This window comes from Columba livia, chromosome 1 (assembly GCF_036013475.1).
Source record: "Columba livia isolate bColLiv1 breed racing homer chromosome 1, bColLiv1.pat.W.v2, whole genome shotgun sequence".
Classification (NCBI taxonomy): domain Eukaryota; kingdom Metazoa; phylum Chordata; class Aves; order Columbiformes; family Columbidae; genus Columba; species Columba livia.
Genome location: NC_088602.1, coordinates 153084261 through 153103604, shown reverse-complemented (window position 1 = coordinate 153103604; position 19344 = coordinate 153084261). Strand labels below are relative to the sequence as shown.

At 40.9% G+C, this 19344-nt stretch overlaps 1 protein-coding gene across 4 annotated transcripts; it reads right to left on the bottom strand.

The window, feature by feature from the left end:
- Window positions 1-1770: 1770 nt before the first annotated feature.
- TCP11L2 (t-complex 11 like 2) lies at window positions 1771-18437 on the bottom strand. Of its 4 annotated transcripts, none has more exons than XM_065039182.1 (11): window positions 18133-18437; window positions 15229-15359; window positions 13108-13277; window positions 11686-11818; window positions 10626-10746; window positions 9684-9904; window positions 8579-8715; window positions 7376-7563; window positions 5965-6146; window positions 5032-5204; window positions 1771-4479 (listed from the first exon to the last, which is right to left on the bottom strand). In XM_065039182.1, the coding sequence occupies exons 3-11, from the start codon at window positions 13241-13243 to the stop codon at window positions 4235-4237; spliced, it is 1536 nt and encodes a 511-aa protein (XP_064895254.1). In that variant the 5' UTR covers window positions 13244-13277; window positions 15229-15359; window positions 18133-18437; the 3' UTR covers window positions 1771-4234. The 4 variants fall into 4 exon arrangements, with proteins under 4 accessions (XP_064895254.1, XP_064895260.1, XP_064895269.1 ...); XM_065039188.1 differs by having other exon boundaries at window positions 18109-18204; XM_065039197.1 differs by lacking the exon at window positions 18133-18437 and adding an exon at window positions 17384-17458.
- Between the last annotated feature and the right edge of the window lie 907 nt (window positions 18438-19344).

Below are 19344 nucleotides of genomic sequence, written 5' to 3'. Positions count from 1 at the left end.
GATCTCACAAATGTTTATAAATATCTCAAGGGTGGGTGTCAAGAGGACGGGACCAGACTCCTTTCAGTGGTGCCCAATGAAAGGGTGAGGGGCAACGGGCACGGACTGAAGCACAGGAGGTTCCATCTAAACACGAGAAACTTCTTTACTCTGAGAGTTCCAGAGCCCTGGAACAGGCTGCCCAGAGAGGCTGTGGAGTCTCCTTCTCTGGAGACATTCAGGACCCACCTGAAGACATTCCTGTGCGATCTGCTCTGGTGAACCTGCTTTAGCAGGTGGGTTGGACTGGATGATCTCCAGAGGCCCCTTCCAACCCCAACCATTCTGTGATTCTGTGGATCGCATGTGCTGAGAATATGCTGAAAACATTTCCTGAACTTCTAGTATTTCTAAAATGACTGCTACTCACATCTGGATTTTGATCTTTTGTAATCCTTATTTTATTTTTTTTTTTAATTCTTCTGTGGACAATTTACAATAGCCTCAAGACAAAGTTACACCAAGTACCTGAAAAGCACATAATTCTGAATATTCAAATCTGTAGTAAAATCAGAAAAAAATTGCTTCTAATAAACTCTCCCACTCCTCCCCCCAGTTGCACAATAGGAACAAACATTTGGGAGTAAACTTAGAGCTGAAAGCTGGTGCTGTCTGATAAAGCTTAAGTATCCTGTAAGTGATAACATACAAAAAAATGGGCAAAGAACTTCACCAACTCTAATAGGTGCCAGGTTTAGAAAGGAAAGAACAAACTCTTAATCGCCTAACTCCCACTTCTAATTATAAATTTTCTGTTGTGGAAGCAACCATGATTTCTGATTACATACTAACCACAGCTAACAGACCAGGTTGCAGGGTTACTGGACTGAAACAGTTGATTGGTGAGCTTGTAGTTCAGGGGTGTCAAATTTGTTTTCACCTGGGGCCACATCAGCCTCACAGTTGCCTTCAAAAGGCCAAATGTAATAAATGCACAGTCCTAAAATTACATTTGGCCCTTTGAAGGCAACTGCGAGGCTGATATAACCCCCAGTGAGTAGGAGTTTGACACCCCAACATAGCTAGTTAGATAACAGCTATGTAGGATGTTGTGGGATTGTATGTATTAAACTCATGGGGCTGGCCATCCACTTTTTGCAGGAAAAAAAATAGAAGAGGCCTGAAATGTTGTTACTCTAACATGGGTCCTTCTCACAGGCTGCAGTTCTTCAGGAACTTCTCCAGCATGGGTCCCTTCCCCAGGGCACAGTCCTTCAGGAACAGGCTGCTCCAGCCTGGGTCACCCACAGAGGCTCAAGTCCTGCCAGCAAACCTGTTCCAGCGCAGGCTTCTCTCTCCATGGGGCCACAGGTGCTGCCAGGAGCCTGCTCCAGTGTGGGCTTCCCATGGGGTCACAGCCTCCTTTGGGCATCCACCTGCTCTGGTGTGGGGTCCTCCCCAGACTGCAGATGGATCTCTGCTCCACCATGGACCTCCATGGGCTGCAGGGGAGTCTCTGCTCTGGTGCCTGAAGCAGCTTCTTATCTGACCTTCGTGTCTGCAGAGTTTTTGCTCTCACATATTCTCACTCCTCACTCCCAGCTGCTGTTGTGCAGCAGTTTTTCCACCCACCAACTACCAAAACCTTGCTACACAAACCCACACAATACAGCCTTCCAAGGAGTATGATTGAAGTGAGTGTTTTGAACGGTATTTGTGCAACTGGATTAAAATCCAGCTCACTACACTCCAGCTGCAACTAAGAAGTTACAGAAAGAAAGTCACAACATATTATTAGTGCAGTCATTTATCTTCAGCATTTAACAATCCATTACATTTAACAATTTGCATAAATGACTTTTTACCACCACTGGTATCACAAACAAGATATAACGCATACAAAACCTCAAATATTTGTATTTCAACAAAGAAAGCTACTACAGAATGGCATCTTGTTTCACAAGGACAACTTCAGAGTAGAGGCAAGTGCGTTTCAACCACGGCAGCAGAAACAGCATGCAACACATGACATTAAACAGATGCAGTGTCCATGTTTGAAACATTAAATAAAAATTAAGATACATTAAACAATCACTTGAAACATAGGCCATGCTATAAAATGCCCTTTGCAAGTCACCTTAATCACCAAAAAAACCCAATGAATCCTCATTTTTTGAGTATTTACTGGTAAAAACTAGTATGACAGTTTCCCCAGTACACTAGAGATCTATATAGTTCAATATTTATTTTTACAATAAAATGCATATAAAGTATCATGATAAAAAGTTCATAATCATGTTATAAATCATCTTCAAATGTTCATAAAACTCTTTTGGCTGAAGCTCAAAATAGTTTAGGTATTTTTAAAGATGTAGCAAATCACTAAGATTTAATTCCTCATAATTGCTTTTGAAATGCATTCTTCTCTTGATGATTTTGAATTGCACATCAAAATTTCATATTCATCTGAGCAAGCCTGTTCTACCTAGTGGCACAATTGCTATATTCTAAGAGTTCCTTTCTCTCAGGTATTTCAGGCTTCAGGAAGCAGTTCCCTTTAAAATATGTATTCATCTCCGTTTTGTGCAATGTTTTCACAAAAGAGCAGAAGTGCACTAGAGAAATTTTCTAAAAAGGCATTTGGAAGAAAGTTTCTTATCACATACATGTGACAAGTCACAACTGACTAGAAGTCATTTCCCTTACTAAAAAGAATACACAATTCTGTAAAAATGGACTACAAAACCACAGTGCTAATAATGCCCATTTTTTTAGACCTTTAAGATAGACATAATAATGTACATACACAATTTGTGTCACACATTAAGCTTTTACGGGCAATTTTGTCTCTTCATAAAAAATAGACTGTAATAGAAAATATTAAACCAAGCTATATAACTTGTACCACATGGAGTTTTTTAATATATATGACGCTTTAAAAGGACTATTAATATGGTAATATATTAAAAGATCATTTTCAAGTAAATTATAATTCAATTTCATAGACAAGAATGCCTATAATATGTATTCCAGCAGTATCTATTCCCAGTAATCTGAAACATGCAAAATAAAGCCTGTGTAAACTTACAGAAATTTACTTCCACGTTTCTCAATTTCAAATCTGTGGATTTTCTGTATGCAAGATTCCTGTTGTCTTAAATGGGAATTAAGTATTGGGACCTATTCCAAAGCAATCTGAAGATATTTTGAAGAAAAAAAAGCAATATTTATCAAAGACTCCTGAAAGTGAATCTAATTACATTTGCAAGAATGACTAACAATTTGGGTTCTGGCTTTCAGACCAAAGAATACATTTTGAAAAGCTTATACCCTCATCCAACAGAATATCTAAGGGGAAGTTCTCTGTGGCCTGTAAAGTCATTCTCAAGTGTTTTTGGGAATACAGGTCAGAAAGACCCAACTTAAAAATACTTAATACCCATTAAGATCAAAGATCACTACATACGCATATTAGAGATCAGATTTAAAAATCTGTATGACCTCCACTGGCTAAACAAAACGCTTATAAACATTATATACATAATTTTTTATCCCCCCCCCCCCCCCCATCATGTTTCTTATGTGTTTATCATTAATTTCAATTACAGTTGAGAAGTTCTGAATGATTCCTACTTTAAGTGGTGAATGCTGCTTCTGTAACTGCTATACTCCAAACAGCTCCTAATACTGACATTCCTTAATGTATAACAACAGAGCCTAATTTCAGGCTCCTGCAATACCAGAACTTGGCCTAGTATGAACCTGGTTTTGATTACAAAAGCAGTTATGCTTGTACTTTTTTTGCTTCAAATTCTTTTCAGAAACAATTGTTTTATAAGATATTGCTCTACAAAAATACAATGTAAGCATAGTATGTTTTATCTATAATTGTTTTGTCATTTCATAATTGCATTGCTATATGTAAAATATATTTAAGTTGAAAAATGACATTATGTTTTAATGGTGGCAAAACAGTTAAGTACTTTGCCAGTTCTTTCCTGCTGCAAATCATAATAAATGCTTGACTTAAACTAGTGATTCACCAGCTATTTCAAGTGACACAATCCATTAAACATTTAGTCTATTAAAATACACATGTCGTTGAAATGGACTTCTTCCCAGTGAATTTCAAAAACTTTCTGCATACAGTTTACAAGATCTCTTTAATAGTCACTGAAGTGGGCTGTTCTTAATTGGGAAGCCAAATCACTGTCTTGGAAGGTAAAAAAAAAGGTATAGAAGTAGGTCCTATTTTTTAATTGGTAGGTGTTTCTGTCTCTGTTTTCCCCATTGGTGCCTCAGGAAAAAGGAGTTTTCTAAGTATGTTTGCATAGAATGGTCCATACACTTGTTTATTGAAGTTTACAATGCTGGCATACTGAGATCCAATCAACTCCATCTCTGTCTGAATCACAGAAAGGCCTCCCGGCACAGTGGGCATGCACTTCTGAAAACTCGGAAGAGCAAGCACACTTCTCATGAAGAACTGGATTCGTTTGTCTGAAATGGAATATAAAGCAGGCTCAGAACAAATGTAAACCCAAGATGAAGCCATACTTGCTTTATAAGCACCCTGCACATCAGCACAACAAAAAAAAAATGCAATAATGTAGGTAACATGTCTTTCCCAAGCTCGTGTTGCAGTGGGAAGCAATACTGAAAGCTTCTTAAAGTTTGCTCCTGCAAGGTTGACACAACTTTGACTTGTTGCAAAAAGTCACATTACCTGATATGAAGTAGACTCAAAGAGAAAAGAAAAAACTAGGTTAAATGCAGAACTGTTAGGAAGGAGACTGAAGAGCACTTGTTTTTCTAAATCCTCCAAAATACTAGCATCTCTAGATTTGTTTGTACAGACACTTTAAAAATTATTTCTAGCTGTGACTAACCATGTTCTGCAGCATACCAAGAACACCATAGCTGAACGTTTCCTTACTTCTAGTTGACTCAGTATTTTACTGCAATAATAAGGTGCTTTTAAAAATAATTAAGCTTGCTAAGAATACGTTTCTATACAGATACATACAACAAGACAATTACGTATTATCTTACCAATCAATGAACTGATGGGATTATTCTCCTCAGCAATATGACCAATTTGACCCATCAAATTACTCTGCATTTCTGCATTAAGAGTGGGAAGACCTCTTTCAGTTAGAGACCTGTTCACTTTGCTGCAAATCTGGACACCAATAGCATTTAGAGCCTCCTTCAAATCAAAAGTTCTGTAAGAAAGGAGTAGAAAGGCATTGAGTTTTGCAGCTTCTGTAGCACAGGCTGTAAGGTGACCTCACTTGTCTCCTTTCCCTTTTATTTTCAACCTGCTCTCTGCAATGAGATAATCTAGAAAAGCTATATTTTGCAGATTTATGTGCATCTACAGACACAGGACAAATCTCCCTGCAGAAAATAAAATGAAGACCTAATTGTGATTCAAACAAACAAACAAAAGAACAACAACAAAAAACACACTTCAAGTGTGCAGCAGTGACACCAGTTCATTTTGCCCTTATGCTTAGATGTTTTCCTGGGTCATATATGCATAGCATTTTATGAGAAAAAGAGTGGAAAACTCTTATGAGACACTTTTGGATGACAGCAGACTTGTCTGTAGCACAAGTGGCAGCAGAAATAGGCAGCCAAATAGCTTAAACTACTTAAAAGAAGTCTGAAGCTACCTGCAAGACAATTTGGTGAATGTATTGCCATAGTGTCTCCAGTATTAGGAACATATGAATGAACTTAATTACTAGGCTCCAAATCCTTTAGACTAACATGAAGGTTTAATTAAAAGGTAACATTGAAAACATGTGCCTAACATACAGTGGACTTACATTGTAAAGAGAATATAGATATAGATTATTAAAATTGTGTCTTCCTATTATTAACAAGCACTGGCTATTACGTTAATTGTTTTCCAAGGGTTTTCAGATCCACCTAGTATTTCCTGTTAAAAAAATATGAAAAGAGAAAAAAGCGCCTTACTTCTTGCTCATGCCTTCAAGAAGAGGAACAGAGATCCTTTTCAGCTGCTCAGCAAAATCAGGCACGTCTACAATTGCTGCACCCACCATATTGTTTGTTATGAGACAAACACAAGCTATGATTTTTAACTGATTGAGCTTCTCTCTCAACTCCTGAAGACGAACTTCATCTGTTATTAGAGTCTAGAATTGAAACAGTTATACTAATTTAGGAATACAGAGGGCAAGAGCCAGGGAAAAGGACAGGTATAAGATGTAGTCAAGAAGCATTACTATTTTTAATCACAAATATGCAAAGTCAGAAGAGACAGCACATGACATACCCAGAGTATGTAGTATTGCACAAAATTGCATTATGTAAGAGTACCAGAAGTAACCCTGTGGTGGGAAGAAAGGTAATGCCTTAAGTGCAGAGTAAATTGAGGACATTGCATCTTATTCCTCATTCCTGCTGACAAATATGTGATCAGTGGTTTAGCCCCTAATGTGGAATGCTCAGGGGATTCAAAAACCTTGAGCATGACAGTGTTCACAAACAGAATAGTCTTTAGATTCAGCTGTCCTTTGAAAAACACCATAATCTGTAACTGATGAACTAACAACTGCACATGACAACAGCCAGAGCAGGTTCTGCAAGTGATACATAACCTTCCACAGGCAAAAAGCCAGTTGATCATACCAAGATTGCAAGTAATCCCACAGCAAGATGTAGCTGGAGTGACTTACTTTAGGTTAGAAAAACCTGTTTGTAGCTCTTACTCCAAACTGTTTGAAGGAAAGGTAAGAATAAGGTGGTCTCCCTTCCATCCACTGACAGAGAGCACTAAGACCATCCCCATGTATTTAGCAAATTCTCCGCCAAGCCACACTAAGTACAGCTAAGGCGCTCACCGCAGATGCTAATTTTAGCCCTGACTGACTGCCAATTTCAAAATGGCTTTACAGAATATTGAAGACGTCAGTAATCAGGAGCTGGAAGGAAAAACTGAACAGTGATTCTTGAAGCAATAACTTATTCACCCTTTCCAGTTCTGTTCCAAAGCAAGAGCAATCCCACCAATCCTGCTGCTGTTAGGAAAGTGGGATGCTATGGGCAGTTCTCTCAAAGGTACTGACAACAGTTGGCTTTCTGTATGAAGTCCAGCCTTTGAGCATGGCCAAGACTGCTCTTAGGGTGGAGCTGGTGAGCTATGCTTCGACAGAGGCAAAACAACCTTCACCTTATTCTTTTATAGTTGACTTGCCATCTTGCCGTCTCATATTTCAGAAACTAGAGTAGAATATACTCTCAAAATTCCAAATTTACTATTCCAAAATTTGAGAATTACACCTGTTGCCATCAATAGTATTATGTTATACTACACCAATGTTTTCATACAGCTAGAAATCTGACACCGAAATATATTTCTTACCTCTGGAAATGTTTTGTGATAATCCCATTGTAACAGTTTCAAGTAGCCATTGTTTAGCACCAGTGTAGGACTAATAATTGGCTTAGAACTACTATCAGCACCAGGGGATGATGAAGATTCATCAGAAACAGATGACAACTCATCTTCTATGGATTCTTTTATCCATTCTGTTGTGAGATCCAGGGCATCTAAGCATTACAAATCAGCACAGATTTACTACATGCTTTCATCAAAATAAGCAGTAGCTTGAGGAAAAGGGTTGTGCACATTAACAAGAACTTCTGAAGACAAAACACAGTGGACAGCCAAGTCTCCACACATGTACATTCTCTCCCTCACTTCTCTTAACTGATCATCTTCTATTGGACAACTGAATTTATTCTAGCTTGTACAAGCCCAACAACAAATTGTTAGACTTCAGCCAAGATTTCTGGGTTAAAAAAGCCTCCAAGACCAAGTTCCCAAAGCATTTCTTCCCTTTTTCAGAGAGGCCACTTAAGAGTTGGGGCTTAGGACTGGAGAGCAGTGCTGAAGAGAGACAAACTGTATTAACAACAAATGAAATGCTTTTAAAGAGTTATTTCCCAGGCTACGTATATAAACACAGTAGGCTGTATCAGTGGCTCAAGGTTCCCATTTTAGAAGTCCCTCCTCCAAATGTTAGTAAGTTTTCTTTTTCTTGGAAAATACACTTTCCTGAAGACTGTTTGGCCACATTACACAAAACCTATAAGAGGGGGTCAGGTCAACTTCGCATCACCTAAGAAGTTTTCCTCAGAGCCTGCCTTTTATTTAAAATAATCATCCCATCCCTTTCAAGTTTTAGGCACACTAATTGGTTTTACATGCGTACTTCAGACCAACAACAGACTTGCATACAAAAAAAGATAATGTCTCTGCTTTCAGTATGTAGAGCTTCTGCCTCCAGATAGTAAAAACCATTGTCTGGTTTTCGGACAACAACCGATTTAGCAAATACAAATTTTTCTGAAATCACCCCAGATTACAGATAAATATACTTTATAACAAGTCAAGCAATTGCCCATCAGTAGCTTGTTTATCAAAGAATTTTTGCATTAGTTAGATCCAAACAAAAAATTGAATTTTTTTCCAAGTTAACTGCAATTGATAGATTTTATAGGATATCTTTAAATAGTCCTCTTTTAAAACAAAGCTTCAGGTTAAATATAGCATGATACCTACTTGGTGTTTCTTCAAGAATTTCCTGGAATTTTGTTCTTTCATAGTCCACCAAATTACGCTGAAGGTATGGCCTAAGGTTTTGAATTCTGTAATTAGCCATATCCACTTTCATTAGGTCCAAAACATGGAATATTTGTCTGAAAGAATAAGTTCAAAAGTTGACAATTCGAATAGTATATTGATTTTAACCAGCACATGCAAGTTACACCTACATTAGCACTTTAACTTCAGTTCTGGGAGAAGTTAATGCCTTCATTGATATTTCAGTGTTAAGAGGTTTGCTACCTATCTTCCAGAACACTTGAAGGATTGTTGCGTTTAAGGCTTGGTGTCAGTTAAAGAAGACAAGTATTTAGCATCCCTAAATGCTACAACCCTGTAACAGAAAGAAGTGTTTTCAAGAACTGTATCAATTGGTACATTTCAGACTAAATGAATAGATTAACTTTTTAGTCACCCTAATTGCACCAAGAGAAACAATCCTTCTGCCCAGTTGCTTTGGTCCCTGTATATGATCCAAGTCGCAATAAAACAGTAGAACAACAACTAACATTTGCTCATAATATTTCAGTGTACCTAAGAAGCAATAAACTGGTTTCTGCCCTTTTATACAAGTGTTTTACTCAAGTTCAAGTAATAAGATCTTCAGTAAAGAGATTTTAAATGCAAAGTCTGGCCTCCTAGAGAAGTATACAATACACAGTTCAAGAAGGAACAAAAAAATGTGCTACTTAAATTTTGTATGGATAAACAAGACTGAAAAAGCAGTCTCTGAAACAAATTATTGCAAAAGTACTTTTATTGTTGTTCAGTGGCTTAGATATTCAGAACTGGTAGTGTTTGATCTAGGCATTCTACCTACTTCATTAAAAAGATACACATAATATTCTGGTCATAGCTCCTGCCCTTTAATGCTTCTGTATAAAAATAAGGTCTACAATTTGAAAACAGGTGTTATGTAAAGAAGGCTTAAGTTGTGTCAGTTTAAAACTTTACCCCCATATTCCATTGCCCAGTACTCTTTCAGAGAAGAGGTTTTTCCTCAAAAAGAAGGAACACCCAAAACCACCCAAACAAAAAAAACCACCAAAACCTGAATACCAACCTCAGTAATTCTACGATATTGTCAGTTGCTTTTAACTGTTTTATATCGTTGTCTCTTATTGGAGCACACAACTTTCCCATAGTGTTGATGATATAGTTAGCTAGCCCATGAATATCAACAGCATTATGTTCTGCCTGTTGTCTTATAAGATCTGTATCTAGAACTTCACAAATTTGATTTTTAATCCTGTTTGCTCCAGGAGTCAGGAAAGAAAGAAGAATCTAAAGTAAGGGGACAAAAAAAAATATCAATAAAAACCAAACCATTCAGTAAACACACTGAAGTAAGATTTTTAATATTGATGTATCAAGTGTATTTAGCTGACTGACTACAAGACACATTAAGACTGAACATTATCTAAGGTAGCAGGAAAAAAAGGACTGTTAAAAGGATCACAGTACAGTTCTGAAAAATGCTCAAAGCCAGTAAACCAGAAAACAGGTTAACAATGAGACACTTTCAAAAACTGGGAGGCTGCCCCATAAAACAAACATTTACTAACTCAAAATTTTTAAAGACTTCAGTATTGTGCCAGGATTTAAGGTGTGTATGCTCCTCTATGTGGTGATTGTAAACAAAGTCTATTTGGGCAGGTGCAGTCATGTTTATGCTCCAGTTCATGCCCTAAGCTCACACAGTGTGTAGCTGGAAAGAGGCTGATAGAAATGTGAAGCTCTGAGAGAAGAGCTGACTTGCAACTAACCATCATGCAATGAAAGCTGTGTGGACATGCCACCATGTATGCATGGCCATATTACTGGTTAATACAAATATACTATAAATAGACAACTACTGCAGTTTTGAGTAGTTATAGTTCCATCTCAAAAGAAAGCACTTGAAGATGTTGTCTTGACAGAGTGAGCAGATCCTTCAGTCAACTAAGAGACTCTCAAACCTAAGCTGACAAAACAGTACTGGGGATAGTGTGTGGAGGAATGTTACCTCCTTAATTTCCTCAAAGAGCTTGATAGCATGTTCATATTCTGGAGGATCTTCATTCAGTTCTGATTCCAAATGATCCCAAAATGCCTTATGTACAATTCGTTTCACTGTGCCTGCAAGGCTGTGGAAGAAGTCAATTAGATACAGAAAAGACTCCCAACTAGCTTTCATCCTCAGTGACAAATGTTTTGGATTTGCCTAATCACTTGTTGGGAAACACACAACACCCCACTATTATGCCCTGCAACCGTATCTTTCTTGGGCTGTGGATTGTCAGCTGCCAAAACATGGTCTAGACCGGCAAACCTTTCCTAAAACACCTGTCTTTTATAAAGTGGTGCTGGTAATTCAGATGTAGGTAGAGATATTACCTTTCCTTTTTCCTTGTCAAATTTGTATTCATTATCCTAACCTGGTATGTTATGTACTAGGCTTCCTCAAAAACTGTTCTGTCATATAACCAGTTATCAGTTAAGGGACTCATGAAATTAAAACCTGTTTGTTTTCTTCATGTAAATTTTCTTAAAGTAAAGACCAGGGTTACTTTTAAGTTGTACATGTCTATAAGCAAGAACATTTTAGCTACCTATATGAGAGAAGTTACTTCTCGCTTCCTCTGTTTCTCCAGGTGTTTTTGCATCTCTTCTGAGGCTAATATTAGAACTATGTTCATGATAAGCTCTGTCTTATCACTATGGCACCAACGAGCTACTACACAACAACTGTGCAGAAGGCCACCAGCTCCTCGGCTTAGAACTGAACACAACAGACCAATACTCACCTTCACCTCAGTTACTCCTATTGCATTAGCCTTTTGTCTTCCACATGACATTTAACACAGAGCAATATGCTCCCAGTCATTATAACAACTCAGCTGGACTGCAACACCTGTTCCAAGCAAGACAGCTTTGACAGTGACTGCTGGAGATGCAGGATGAAAATCTGTTGCCTTTCAAGGTGTTTTCACTCAGGGTTTTTTGTTGTTAGTTTTAATTTGCTGCTCCATTCACTTCTCTCTTCCCAACCCCAGTGCTATTTTTTTTTAAATTCAGGCTCTTACCTGTTCTGCGGGAAGGCTTCATGTTTTATGCAAAAATTTGCATTTACAGCAATTTCATGAGCTAGAGTCAAGTCTGACAAATTTCTTGCAGCTGCCATCAGTTCATCAAATGTAATAATCTTGGGAGGGCTTGCTGCAGGAACAAACAAGATCCATTCAAGCCAAATATCTGTGATTGGCAAGTGCAATTTTAAAATATTAAAATTCAGGAATTTTACTGTTTGCTAATTGGACTCTAGTATTCTAAAAGAAACAACCTAGGATTACCAGGACTTTATATCTTCTCAAAACACTAACTCAGGAAACTCCCATCTTATCAGGGGGGTGTGTGTGTGGGTAATACCACACAAGCCTCGTAACACTTTGAAAAGCAATTTCATATTTCTGCATTTGAACCAAGATATCTTTTTTCCTCTAAAACAGAATCTCACATTCCACAGATTTCCTACTGACTGTTCTGTAAAACTGGACCAAGAGCACAGGCAGTAACAGACACCAGATGACCATAATTCTGAGCATGTAATGGCTACATGTGGTTTTATTGCCTGTAGAGAAGGTTCTGAAGTTACTAACTTGAGAACCCTCAACTTATGTTCCATAGCAGATAGATCATAAGTTACACTCCGTTTAAAAAAAAAAGTATATATATATATATATATATATATATATATATATATATACACACACACTACACTGGAAAGCAAGAAGAAATTCCCCAAGTTTCTAAACCCCAAAATTCTGTTATTTAACTTAGTATCTGTAATTAAGCCTTTGAAAACTGTCCATAAAGAACCAGCTGCCAATTGAAGCTCCACTAACAAATTTGTTTTAATGCAAGATTTCTCTTATATAGACACTAAAAAGTATGCAGGGTCTGACAATGCTTACAGACATGAACATGAAGCACATCTTAGCCAAGGTTTTATTGATCAATCCTCAAAATACCTTCTTTGTGCAAATGTTTTTTTTCTGTTTGATCCTAATTTTTATACAAGAAAAAAGTGAATTTGAGATTAATGTCAGGTAACTTCATGTAATATTATAAATCTGTAACTTACAGATTTAATTCTAAAGTGTATGGAGCAAACAGAAGAAACCCACCCTTTGCACAAAGCCAGGTCTGTAGCCAGACCTGCTACCAACATCAAGACTAGCTCAAGATCAGGATGTCCATGGTGGCACACTTTTCTTACACTTTCCGATGGGAAGGTGTGCACAGGGAGACCCCCACGGATACAGCTGCTGGTGGTGTTCCACACACAAGGAGATGCGCTGCTTCTCAGAGAGAAAGTCATGCCTTTCTCTTAATACTCTTAAACAGAGATTCAGAATCCTGGGTTCTACCCATGACAGCAAAGAGAAATGAGATAAGTTAGCCTTATCTGTCTACGCACAACGCAGGTAAGGTTGAAATAGGCTTACACGCTGGGGAACTGGGTTTGCTTGAAGAATCGCTGTTAAAGCTCTGTCTTGAATACTCAGAGTCGCTGGAAGAAGCTGTGCTTTCAGAGAGGCGTGAAGAATCTGAATCACTGTGCTGGTCATCATTGAGAGGCATTCTGATTCAATTTGTCTGCTACAGTAAACAAGACCTGGAAGGATACCATAAAACCAGCACTTACTTTGTTTGTTTGTTTCTCAAAAGTCAGATACTGATCATTATATTGTGAATGAAGTTGCCTTTCTTCAAAAAGTGTTATAGAAAGGATCTGGCTTCACATGCAGAACAGACATAGTTTGTTAGTAACTTTATGATTCTGCAAGAACTTTTTTTTCCTTTCTGCTGCTTCATACCTTAATGGTTATGCTAGAGACAGCCTAAAAAACCCCAAAATTAGACTACCCACAGTAACCCCTGAAGTTGCTTGTCAGAATTTTGGAAGCACTCAACATCCATAAAGGCACCTCATGGTGTTACCATCCCCCACGTGACTTCACCGAGTGCTGTTTAGCAATTAACTTCCTTCCACAAACAGACTGCACTGAGTGTAACAACTCTGAAGCAAACACAGAAGTTGCTGGGGGAAAGTAGGTAAATAATTCAAAATACATTTCCTGACAAGGTGCAGCCAGAAGCCTGGCCTGTTGCTTTAGGTGGGTCTTTGCTCAGAATCAGATCAACAATGGCATAGACCCCAGAAATACTCCTCCTAGAGGTGAGGGTGGATGGGTTTTCTGTTTGAAGTCAAACAGTAACTCTGATCCTCTAACATTATGTTCAGCATACATGACATTTAACACTGAGAAGTGTCATGCTTCTTAGTGCTTCTGTCTACATAGAGAAACTGCCTCCCAGGCAGATAATCTGCAACTGCAGAGAATTTGGACAGCTGCATAGTGCGATAGAGATGATTAATAGTTATATGACGGGAAATGAAAAATGTGTTCATAACCATATTAAAATGAGAAACTGGAAGTCAGCCACAATTACTACCAAAGGAATTTGGCCCAGATACCAAAAGTAGCTGTCCATCATTGACTAGGGCCATGAAGCATTCTGTAGTAGACTTCTTGAAGAGACACAGCCAACAATGCCTTCCATCAGCAAATTTAAGTAACATGACTCCATTTATAATTAAATTGCTAAAACTTTAGCAAGGCAAAGAATACCACACTTCGCAACAGGTGAACTTGGGAAAAGCCACTTTTGGCAGCAAAAGGATGATCTTTGTGTGCATTTATGTGAATAAACATATTGTTGGGTCAAGAGGTAGACAAAAAGGAGTAAGAATGAAGATTTCTTTAATGCTGGCACCTAGTTAAAGCCTAGAGTGTTCCACTTTTTGGGTACCAGCTTGTCCTGAATAGACCTTTATAACTTCATGAGGTACTTAACTGATGAGTACTCCCCTGTTAATTGAGGTGATTAACATTTAAGTGTATGTTTACCACTCCTCCTCTCCCAAGAGGAAAGACAATACATTCAAGTACCTTATGTCATGTTTTATGCTTTTTATTTTTTGGTGAGAAGAATTAATCACTTCAGCAAGAACACAGCACAGTTTATTACCTTACTGGAAAAGCCAGTAAGAATAGACTTTTGATCAGGATATAGAGGTCATGGGTTCAAGACTTACAGTGTTAGTTGTGATCCTTAACATCTTTTATTAGAAAGGCAATTTTATCATTTCTAACATGCAACTGAAAACAAGCAGATATTTAAAATAGTACTGACAAAACAGGACAGTTGCAAGAGAACCTAGAACACCAAAAGGCTGAGATATTTTTGACTTTGAAATTGTATTTGTCTAAGTTACAATTAGAAATGAGTCACTAATGTTACACAAGAGACTAAAGTTATTTCTTCAGTTAAGACGTGTTACAAATCTCAAAGTTAGCCCTGACTAGAAACTAGTTGTGATGAGTAACCTACCTGTAGAACACATTCCAGGTTCTTGATGCGGAACCACTCACTTAACCACAGTAACCCTACAGAGCCTGCAAAGCTTATATTACTCTCCCACATTGTTTCTGGATCAGCATCAGCACACTATTTCCAGGCTTTAATAGTGTATAAAACTCATTTATATACAAGTAACTAACCTCCAAAAGGTTAATGTTCCACGTGGTCCATCGAAAGATTTGATTAGCGTTGTTAGTAGTGTACTGGCCCAAATGGTCTCGTAAGTCACTCGCCTAGTAAGAGCACTTTGAGATGTGCCTACCGCTTCAGTCTAGGTGTTAAGAACACAGATGAAATTAAATGACCATTGAAAAAACAGAATTCCTCTTAACTGTCAGTACAATAATTCTAATAATATTCAAATTCGTAAATATTCAGATTTGCAAGGTACTCCTGACAGCAAGTACTAAACCAGCCATGGAAGCAATTCATCATTGCCATTTTCTACCCCAGCCTTGATTCCCAAGGCAAATCATCACGTTAGAAATTAAAATTTATATACGTTAAGCCTACATACTGGCCCCAGCAAAGGGCCTTTTGGCAACAAATGCTTGCATTTCAAAAAGACTCACAACATACTGATGTACTGAGACCATACCTGTTCCTACAATACATGCACACATACAGATATAGTTGCCAGTGGAGTGCTTCAGGAGACTTAATCGAAATAATAAGTTTCAACAATGCACAAGGAGATGACACACCGAAAAAACACTGCAACCTTTGCCACAGTAAATACGTTTCCTACTAGGATGCCTCAAACAGAATGGTGAGGAAGAAGGGGTGTATTCTGCAGATTCAGAATATTATTGCTAAACCCTGACTTTAAAAGATAAACAAGGCAGCAAGCACATCAAAGTAAACATACATAAATACACAAGCAGAATCCGGATACGCCATCTAGAGTTTTTAAATATGCTGCCCGACAGCTAAAAAGCTTACAGAAAAGTATGTTCATTGAGCATATCAAAGAGAAGTACAAACCAAAAAAAAAGGCTTTTCTAATTAGTTACAACAATACACTACTGAGTTACTTAGTCCATCCTTTATAGTATACACTGGAAAAGCTGCTTTTCCTTATGCTTTTGCAGACAGCACAGAGCTTCTCATAAATTACTAAAAGCCAAGTTCACGTGCAATTTTAAGTTTAACTTAATATAGTTTCCAAGTAAAAGTATTTCAGGAAGCCCTCTAACCTCCCAAGATCTCTTAGGAGGATCTCTACTCACCATCTTGAGTAGACAACACCATCTTATTTTTGATTTGTCAATTAGGTACTACAAATTAGGCTGTTTCAATATACAGCTTAATATCCCACCTATTCTATTAAAGGGTCAGCCTGTGGTTACAACCTGTTTTACTCTTCCTGCATTAATAACAACTGATATTTACTTTTACATTAGGCTGGATACCTTCACAGTGGGCTTAATTACACTGTTTGCTTTCCTTTGATCACTACTATTTCGCAGCTTTTGTAAGAATAAACTAAGTGGGAGACAAAGATAAAAATACCTTCTAAATTTACAAAACCCAAGCTTCTAGTTAATCTATCGAGGGTGAAGTAAATTATCGTGGTTTCTGCTTTTATTTATACATTTTTGATTATTCTTTCTAGTAAAGACACAATGGATACAACACTGTAGATGCCTAAGGGCATCTTGCTTTTATAGGGTCACCACACCACCCAACCCGATCTTTCACTTAGAACTGATGAAGATCGCAAGATCAGATTGGTTTCAGAGAACACAAACGCACTTTTTATTCCCAAAGGCTTCCTTTAGAAGTTACTTTATGAGGCACTTTGGGAAAAATAAAAAGACAGCTCGGAAGTTGTTTGTTTGGGTTTTTTTCTCCCGTCAGATACCATCTCCAATAAAGGTTTTTCCTGCCCTGCTTTGTTCAGATAGGACCCTCCATGCACACACACTTTCTTAGTGCTCTATCCAGTTTTAGCACTATAAACATCTCAACTTTGTTTATTCCCCTGGGTTTACGTCTTTACTATCTCGAAACTGGCACCGGCTGAATCCCTTTGGGCTCGAGTTTCCCTTTCACCGGCTGCCCCCTTGCCAGCACCCGAGGCACAGGAGCAGCAAAGAGCCTTTGTTAAGAGCTGCGGAATTTCCTCATGCCCCGCTTTTGACAGCTCGCAGCCGACATTCATCCCCTTTAGCTCTCTAGCTCCGCAGCTCTTCCCTTTAGACAGCGGCTGAAGGCCTAAAAATACTCAAGTAAGAGGGAGACGAGCCCGTCCTCCTGGTCTGTGTGCGGGACGGCCGCGGGAGTTCCCCTCACCCCAGACGCTTAAGCAAGGCGCCCCCAGGCCCAGTCCGTGACAAGGGGCCACACCGCCCTGAGGAGCGGCCGGGATGCTTGTCCAGCCCCCTCACCCGCCGGCTCCCCCAGCGGGGGGAGCGGCACGGCCAGAGACGGCTCCTCCTCTTCCTCCATCTGTTTCGCTGTCTGTCTCCTCCCCCAGCCCCATGTTTTTAACAGCACAGGCAGGAGTTTGGCACTCGCCGACCAAAACAAAACAGCGTTTCCAAGGACAGACCCGGGGGAAGGAAGGGAGGAGGAGAGAAGCAGGAGGCACCCTCCCTCTGCCAGCCCCGGGGAAGGCGAACGCGGCTTCCGCCTCCAAGTGTCCCGGCCCCGCATGCCCCGGGGTGCCCTTGTCCTCCAGGGCTGCAATGGGGAAGCCCCGCAACTGTGCCCGTCGGGCAGCAGGCATTAAGGGACGGGGGCAGCCCCGGAGACACGGGGCAAGGGGTGCGCTACAGACCCAGAGCAGGAGCTGCGAAACCCGCCTGCTGCAGCGGGAGCCCCACCGGGGCAGCAGAGCGGAGCGCCAGCCCGCCACCCCCGCTGCACAGGAAAGCAGCGCTCCCGGGTCAGCTCCGAACCGGACTCATCCCGCACCTCAACACCTGGACACCCAGGTGTGTGCTGTGACGGACGGTACCGCCATCAGACGGCGCAGCTCGGCTGCAGCCCTGCCCCAGCCCTCCCCGGTCACTCACCCCGGCCCAGCAGCAGCAACTCACCCTCCTGCGCGGCGCTCGCCAGGGCTTTAAACTGCCCCCCCGCGGATTTATACACCCAGCCCGGACTATTAGTGGCTCCCTTGGGCGCGTCCATCTCTGCCGGTGACGGGGGAGGATGTAACCTTTTTCTGCCTGTCAACAGCGAGTTAGCCCGAGGGACTCCGGTCAACGCACCCCTATCCCGCAGAAACAGCCCATGTCTCCTCATTCTGCCCGAGTCCGAGCACTAACCGCCTAGAAATAAGAGGGGACGAGGGAAGACGCTTCCATGGACTCCCCCGCGCTGAATGGGCCCTCCCGGGGGGGGGGGCGGGGGAAGGGCTGGGTGGTGTTTACGGAAGAGCCGCGTCGATCCGGAGTGACCCCGCCCCTTCCTCAGCGTGGGGCGGGGCCTCCGCGTTGGCCCCGCCCCGGAGCCGCCTCAGGGAGTGGGGCGACACGGCGGCCCCGTGGAGGCGGCGCTTCAGGGAGCGTAGGGTCGTGTCCATTCGTTGCGCTGTCAAGGAAGCTTAAAACACACCCCCACGAGCTTTTCTGCCGTTTCGGTGAGGCTCTCGCCGCGCGATGGGGTGAGGCGCCCGGTCCTGCCGCCATCTTGGTCCCAGCACCCCCTAAACACCATCTCAGCCTCAGGGGAGCCACTCGGGACAGTGCCGCGTTTAGTCACCTGCCTGGCTCACGGCTGTGGAGCGAGGAGGCCTGCTGAGGAATGCGGCCTGGAGCGGTGCGGCACTGTTATTACAAATGCTTTGGCCATTGCTGTATCGACCACGTTCCATGAGCAGCTTTGTGCACCCGCTGGGCCAGCAGTACCTGTCCAGGTCGTCACCTCTTCCTGTCACAGGAGCTGCGTGCCACCAGTGCCTCACCCACCAGGACACACAGAGGGCAAAACACCAGCAGCTGCCTGAGGCAGGCGCTAACTTAATCAAGCCTCAGGGCTCCCCTTCCTGCAAATAATTAGGCCACCTTATGCGTGACGAACTATATAGGATAGATGCTGCGTTTGCATGGACCAAAGCCCGCGGTGGGCCCTATTAATACTGCCCTTGCTATAAAAGCAAGGGCTGGGAGGTGGGAATGGCTGTGCAAGTGCCAGGTGTCTGGCTGGGGCGGCAGCGCCTGCTCGCAGTGGCACAGAGCACCTGTCAGCCCTGCCGCTCTGAGCCCAGCCTGCAGAGACGTTAAATGGGATTAAGTCCAACAGCCTAA

Bases quoted from the DNA above. Each gene is read 5' to 3' on its own strand.
- TCP11L2 (XM_065039182.1), bottom strand. From the start codon at position 13,243: ATGCCTCTCAATGATGACCAGCACAGTGATTCAGATTCTTCACGCCTC. The intron at 11,819-13,107 runs GTAAGCCTATTT...TTGTTCCTGCAG, and splicing joins CAAACCCAGTTCCCCAGCGT to CAAGCCCTCCCAAGATTATT. The intron at 5,205-5,964 runs GTAAGGCGCTTT...CCTTTCTTACAG, and splicing joins CTTGAAGGCATGAGCAAGAA to AACTTTTGATTTGAAGGAGG.